General features: G+C 34.2%; 2 protein-coding genes across 2 annotated transcripts in view; one reads left to right on the plus strand and one right to left on the minus strand.

Moving 5' to 3' along the window:
* The window catches only part of LOC108972803 (carbohydrate sulfotransferase 3), a 73,143-nt gene extending 68,342 nt beyond the window's left edge, over positions 1–4,801 (minus strand). Inside the window, exon 1 of the mRNA XM_018939625.1 lies at positions 4,144–4,801. Within this exon, the coding sequence (XP_018795170.1) occupies positions 4,144–4,721 (578 nt within the window). The 5' untranslated portion in view covers positions 4,722–4,801. The remainder of the gene's footprint in view (positions 1–4,143) is intronic.
* Positions 4,802–5,707: 906 nt separating this feature from the next.
* The window catches only part of LOC108972842 (FK506-binding protein 5), a 7,433-nt gene continuing 5,671 nt past the window's right edge, over positions 5,708–7,469 (plus strand). Inside the window, exon 1 of the mRNA XM_018939681.1 lies at positions 5,708–5,749. Within this exon, the coding sequence (XP_018795226.1) occupies positions 5,708–5,749 (42 nt within the window). The remainder of the gene's footprint in view (positions 5,750–7,469) is intronic.

Here is a 7,469-nt window from a genome sequence, read left to right on the forward strand (position 1 = left end):
ATTATTTATATGTTAATTGAACTATTATTTTTTTTTTAGCAGGGTAGCTCTTTGATAGTGACATGACTTCTACCCACAAGTTTAAAAACTTCCTGGAACAGAAATTGGGTTTTTATAAAAAACAAAGCATTTCCATGTCAAAAGTACACGTATACCAACAAGTTTTACAAAATTTCATTTGTTTTTGTTATGTGAACATAAAGTTTTATATGAACTTTTCGCAAATAATTCTGGAAAATCTTGCTGAAGTGACAGTCGTAACCAGAAACATTATAAATCCGCATCCGTTCCGGTTACACCGTTACCCAACTGTTACGTGAACATAGTTGGGTTGTTGATATTTTTATAGCAGAAAACGGAATTGGGTCACACCTGACGACAGTTTGGTTCCGGTATTTTAAAATTAGAATGTATTCCATAAAATCGGCACAATTTATATAATACAAGCATTTTGGAATATACTATATTTCACAAAATGATGATAATTTATAAAAGACAAGTACTTTTCTGTCGCTAGTTTGATGCGAAAATATATTTTCCTTTTTTAACTTTTACATATGTATTTATATACATACATACATATAAGAATTGTCAAATGTATGTAGCTGCATTCGAAAGAGTTAATTTTCGCTCTAGTATTATATTGCACCTTATTACGCACTGTTTTTGATTTATCTTCACAAAGCAAAAAAAATCGGGTCACTAAACACCTTTAACAATATATGCATACATATGTGTATGTCCAGTTATATATTCGTGTTATGCGTATATTTATGCATAACTCGGGCGGCTCTAAGGTGGTGTCTAATAAGCAAGCAAGCCAACTAACCAACCAAGCAAAACCGCATTTGTAATTTAAGAACCTACTCTAGTGGTGAATTATTACAGTAAGTGCCGTTACTGTAGGAATGTGTAAATGAGAATATCTACACCAACATGCATACATAAGAACTTGAAACTTTGGTGCAACCCAATAAGAATATTCAATACCTCACGACCAGTGCTCATACCACCCATATTCTTTTCGCTAAATCTTCAGACCCGTCAGTGAGGAAATACTTAAGTTCAATGTATGGTCAAATTAAAAGACATAGCACCTGCTATTTTTTTTTTTTCTAGACCAAATATATTTTATATTATAGTTAAAATAACTAGGAAATGGTGTGATGCCGGGTTTACCACGTACTTAATTCCAAGATCCTCAATGAATCAAACACCAGTGAAATCTTCCATAAGCGGATAATGCCAGGACAAGCTTTTCTGTCTTATTAACACAGTTGTACGATTAATAGAATGTTCTCAATAAACATCAAAAATTGTTGAGACTGGCCAATGTGCACAGTTAATTGAGATGTCCGCTTGATAGAGTGTCACTGTAATGTAGGGTTAATATCTTTAAAATTAACAAAAGACTAACTATATTAATTTATTTCTAGTGCAGTTTTTCTTTCTAAGGTAAACCACAATGAAGTAGATCAACGAAGATGCAAATTCGTGGTATAAATCTGCAAACACTTGCGCAAAAAGGAAATTGTCTTATATGAGCATTTTTTTGTACAGAAGTAGTACTATCGAGTCTGTTATAGTAGTCATATTTTTATTAATAATAGACTGCTTGGCTGCTGTCAACGCCGGTGGCTCACTTGAATGTCCACTAACGTTACCAACTAACTACCAACGTCATTGTATTAGTTTGGAGTCTCAGTGTCTCACAATATTTGCTCTACTTTTTTACTGTTACGTTCCAATGCCTCATTGTGGCGGGCCACAAACGTTTTTTTTATGAATGTAAATTTATTTTCTTACTTTCTTTCTCCAAAGAACTTTGCTGACACTTTGATTTACAAAAAATAATTGTGAAAGAGTGTGCGGTGAGGTAATTGAGGATCTATACTACATTCGTGGACGCATATTGGAATGCTATTTGGAGCGAAAAACCATATTAATTTATCGATTAAATTGCCACTCTGCAATAGTTAATTTATTTTTATTTTTGTGTTTAAACGTATTTGTTAGCATTATTTGTTTAGCATTACTTCTAATTATATATTATACCCTTTTATATATTATTACCCTTTTTTAGATACGATACAAAATTTACCTTAGAACGCTCTGAAGTATTTTAATTTATTTATTTCAAAAAGATAAAGTATAAAATTAATTAGCCCCTTACCTTTTGTCATCAAGTAATGCCTTCGCCAATGATAATCGTAAACGCACCACTTTCATGCTCTGCATGGGAAAAAGTTTACATGTGGGTGAGAGAAATTTAGGACGCCAACAATAGTGAGGAAACTCTTTGCACACACTCCATAAACGTTCATTATGTTCAAACAGATATGAGTGTTCTTTACCGTATTCAAGATACTACTGCATATCTGTGTAGTTACAATGAAGTAAATGCCGTAACATATGTAACGCTTCGCTGCCCTCCGAGGGATCGCGTACTTGATTAATACCAAATGATAATAGCGGTTCATAATGATAAAAATTGCCAGGCATGGCATTCAATATGTCTCCCAAGAATGTTGAGCCCGAACGCCAAGTTGTGATGATAACACTACGTACGGGTGTACCATTTGTTTCAGGCGTCATGTCAGATAGTTTTTCCGCGTCGACACCAAAACGTCCTTGTGGATATTCGAAATTTTCCATTTCGGTTAGAATCTTCGAGCGTTGCGCCGCCAGGACATCCGCTATTGTAGCAGTCATATTATATGCTACGCTCGCAGTGCCCACATGATGCCGATCGACATAACCGGTCTGTACGCCTGATATGTCACCAACGCCAACGGACATGCCGTTAGATATGGTCATAGAGGCAGGTCGATGTTGGGTTGTCGCTATCAGCAATAATATGCACAGACTGCTAACGCCACAAATACCTATCAGATTAGCGCGACGTGACATTTTTCGTCGTTTTGTTGTTAGGCTGATGCGTTGCTGAGCGCGTGTCCTGCTGACGCTTTCCACAGATGCTCCAGTAAGCAATGAAATAGTTGTTGAATCTGTTTTGGACATTCGACTTCCAAAGGCACAAAGCTTGACGCGTAATCTTAGTAATGCATTCACACAAAACTTAAAATACTGTACACCGTTATTTAACACAAACACTTTTTACTATTACAAAATTCACCTTTTTAAAGCAAATTAATAATTATTTTTTTCATACATATATGTAATCAATGGATATGCAAAGTATTCATGCATATTTCCTGTTCAAACATTAACATACATTTTTCAGGTGCTTAATAACTTTTACACACACTTATTAATGTAAATACAACAACACTTCGCATAATGATACTTGATAAATTAATGCATTTACACATTAAACAAAAATCATATCCCCGTTTTCACTTGATCCGTAGATGTAGCGGCATCCTTATAATTTAATTTCAAAACATTATTCCAGTAGCACACATACTCTATATATGTAAACCCAAGGAAATTACAACACTTTTCTAATTTATCGTCCTACATTAAACTCCGTGATATTAAACTATTCGACTCAAGAGCAAACCAATAACAAGAAGAACTCCATTCGGCTTCTTCATTATGTTAGCTTTTTACATTTTCTTTTCCCCTTATTTATATCCCAGACAGCTGTCAAATGTAAACAGAGTAAAAGGCTACCAGATGTTAAATATATTAAATTTGATCCCAACAATAATGCAATACGATGCTCAAAATTAAGGAGCTTTAGTAATAAATTTAATTATTTTATATAGTGCATAGTTTCTTTAAGAATATTTTATGATTTCCATAGAAAGTAAATTTATAATTTTTTTTAACTGATTTTTATATGGTTTTAAAAATTTAAAAGATGTGGTAGGTCTCATATATTCACTAGAGCACAGTGTTGCATTAATCTGATTAGGAATTTACATTTTTATTTCGTAAAAGAACATTTATAAAATTTGATATTAAAATAAAAACAAATATAATAATAATGTAATAAATAAACGACGAAAACAGTGCATGTTATGTGAAGTTGTATGCAGCGAAAACCGCAATAAATTAAAGGTTCTCGAACCATAACCACTATTGTTAAAATAAATTAATTTTGAATTCAATATAATTGAATTCTAACTTCATATATTATTAAAAAAGTAATGGGTTAAATAATAAAAAAATGTTTACCTTTTATCATTTAACATTTGTCCAATATCTTTCAACAGCATCTTATACACAACCATTGTTAAAAACGGATACATTTTGCACACTTCTGCCAGGAAATTTTTGTTCCAGCAATGCAAGGGATATTGTCTGCACAGCTTCCGCTGATGCCCGTAAAGCGAATAGAACGTAAAATGTTTTTTAGCCATCTTCAAAAGCAAATCAGTGTTATTGTAATCACATAAAAATAATTGCTTTAAGGATTTCAATGCGTCTGATATTTCTGATGTTGAACGTATAATTTGATATTTTGAATTATATAATGGTGAGAAATGTTGATAGTATCCCGGAGCACGATGGAAATATTTAACAAGACGGCTGGAACCCGATAACCACTTTGTGATAACCACATTGCGGATTGGATCTTTGCTGCCAACTAAAATTGACTGATTGAATGAACGTAAGGAATTAATTTCTTTTTTCACAGTTTGCCTCTGTTTAAACAACGCTTCCCTCATATTTGGTTTCTTGGGAAAAATGGTAAAAATTGCCAGAAACCAAATACAAATACCACAAWAAATAAATAATTGTATTTTCCACATGGTGATGAAGAATATGTTCTATAATATACTAATCTTGCGTAATAAAACTCAACGCTTCGATTAGCTCAACTTAATGTATATATGTAGCTGTTTTGATAACTAATATTTTGAGTTGAAATATAATTTGACAAGAATTTCAATGCTTAAAAAAATATTTTCATCAATAAAGATTCCAATTTCGGTAGCAAGCATTTTTTACATTCCACAGCAGAAAAAATGTTTTGAAGTTTGTGAAACTTTAAAGAAATTAATAATTTATTGTTTTGCTAAAACAATAAACACTTTAGTTTTCCGTACTTATTTATAAAGTGAAGCAGTATGTAATAAAAGTTAAAAGCAACCATGTATGCTCTTCAAAATGTCTTTTAAATTTCAAATGTCACACAATTCTGCCTCACACCTTTCAAGTAGTAAATACCCCAACCACACATATTCGCCATGCGTACAATTCGCTTTTATTCAGTTATTCCTCGGAGAGGTGTTTCGCGGGCTCAATTGACTCTCATTTGAGGGCGAATATCTGTTACAGTTGCGGCGAACAACAACACCAAAATGTCACAAAATGTGTTATTCCAATCGAAAACATCGAATTTTGTTCATTTTCTTCGGGAAAAAATCAAGAAGAAAACAAAACGACCACAATACAATAGAAGGCAGCACGGCGAAAATCACATTTAACTTGCGACATATGAATTATTGCACAAGTAGTCAATTATTCGCCGTCGAATGTGGATATTCTCAAGTTGCAGTGCTATTAAAGTGCGCCGGGCCATTAATTCATTTGTTTTTTTTTTTTGTGTAAAACAATTACAATTCCCTTCAACCAGTAGATCACGTAGACATATTTATTGTTTAATTACGCGAGCGTTGCTGTGAAATACCAAATTTGAGTAATTTTGCGCGCTGTAAACTTTGATATAGAAAGAAGTGTAGGGGCGACAAACAGGCAGCCTCATGTGAAAAAGAGGAATATTCGCAGTGAAAAAATGAGTTCTGTGATTGTATTGGATTCCTCGGACGAAGATGAGGTAAAATGGCAATTGAGTGTAAATAAAAAAGAGGGCGATAAAAGTAGTACGAGTATTATACTGACAAACTGTGAAACTATGAATACATTTTTAATTTGTATTCGGTAAGGCCAATTATTTGACGAGTTGTCTGTCGGTTTGTGTTGGATCTATGCTACCGATGGCACATTTTTCTGTGTGTGTTTTGAGTTGGCGCTATAATTGTATGGCTAATAAGCGCAACTACAGTCAATAGTAGTCGACGTCGTTGACGTGCATTGTGCTCAGTATAATTCGCCTGCAGAAATAATGGTCAGCAGAGCATACTACATGTGTTTATTAAATAGAGATATGTTTATGTGTGCGCAAGGTTTATACTTGCTCAACTCAAAGGTATATTAAACTCTACAAGGTGTAGTAGCGAAGTTCATATTGGAGACTTCAGTTTCCCCGATTTCATGCGAATACCAACAATCGGAACGAAGATGATGAATAGTTGAGCGAACGAAGAACATTACTGAAATAGGCGAACCAGTCAAATACACATATACATACACAGATCGCCAATACGCGCCAGCAAATAGTTAAATTTCTTGAAAGTGGTGTTAGATTAATGGGAGTAGTCGTTGTCTTTCGCGGTTCTATAGTGGTAATGATATGCCAGGGTTGCACATGACTTTGTGAATTGTGTGTTTAGTTGTGAGGTTCACGTAAACGCGGCGAATTCAGTGAAAGATGACAAACAGTTGACAAATGTTTGTTTACATATTTGTGGTTGTTTATTATTTTCAACTTGCACATTCGCAAAAATCTATGAGAACTAAAGTTTTAAAATTATATCCACTTTTTATTTCGATATTAAACTACATACATACAAATACTAAAACGTCTTGTAATGCATCAAATTGTGCAGTTATCTTCCAACAATATTGCAAATTTGAAGTGCAATACAAGTAGAATGCATATTTTATTGTTTTTATTTTTATATTTATTAAGAACGAAATGTCAGCTTTCTTCTGGTGTCTGCTGTTAACGTTTATTATTTTAAACTCGATGGCATGTGTGTATAATTAATTATAACTCATAATAACTTTTTTATTCATATAAAAACTAAAACAAATTAATGCGCAATTCATACCTGCAATCACCTGTACAACAATCGAAGTTACGTACAGCAGTGCTGAAAATTTATTTTTTATAACGTGTACACGTTTTTCTGTTGTGAAGCACATGATGGTATGTTTACATTCGTTCTGCTACTGCATTAACTTTGGCGTCTCTATTTTATCAATCAACACCGACTGCGCAGTCGGTAGGTAGTGTTTACGCTACCGATGCGATGTTTTGTTTTCCTCCACGACAAGTCTCCACTTTAAATTTTCCCGCCTTTTATTTTTGATGTTTTTGGTTGTAAGTGGGCGAATAAGCAAAGGACGTACTTTGAGACAACGGTGTGGTGTAAATCACATATGTAAATATGCGATCATATGTACATCTTCTTCTTCTTGATTGGCGTAGWCACCGCTTACGCGATTATAGCCGAGTTAACAACAGCGCGCCAGTCGTTTTTTCTTTGCGCTACGTGGTGCCAATTAGATATTCCAAGTGAAGCCAGGTCCTTCTCCACTTGGTCCTTCCAACGGAGTGAAGGTCTTCCTCTTCCTCTGCTTCCCCCGGCGGGTACTGCGTCGAATACTTTCAGAGCTGGAGCGTTTTCGTCCATCCGGACAACATGACCTAG

The sequence above is a fragment of the Bactrocera latifrons genome, unplaced genomic scaffold (assembly GCF_001853355.1).
Source record: "Bactrocera latifrons isolate USDA-ARS-PBARC rearing strain unplaced genomic scaffold, ASM185335v1 scaffold_43, whole genome shotgun sequence".
Lineage (NCBI taxonomy): Eukaryota > Metazoa > Arthropoda > Insecta > Diptera > Tephritidae > Bactrocera > Bactrocera latifrons.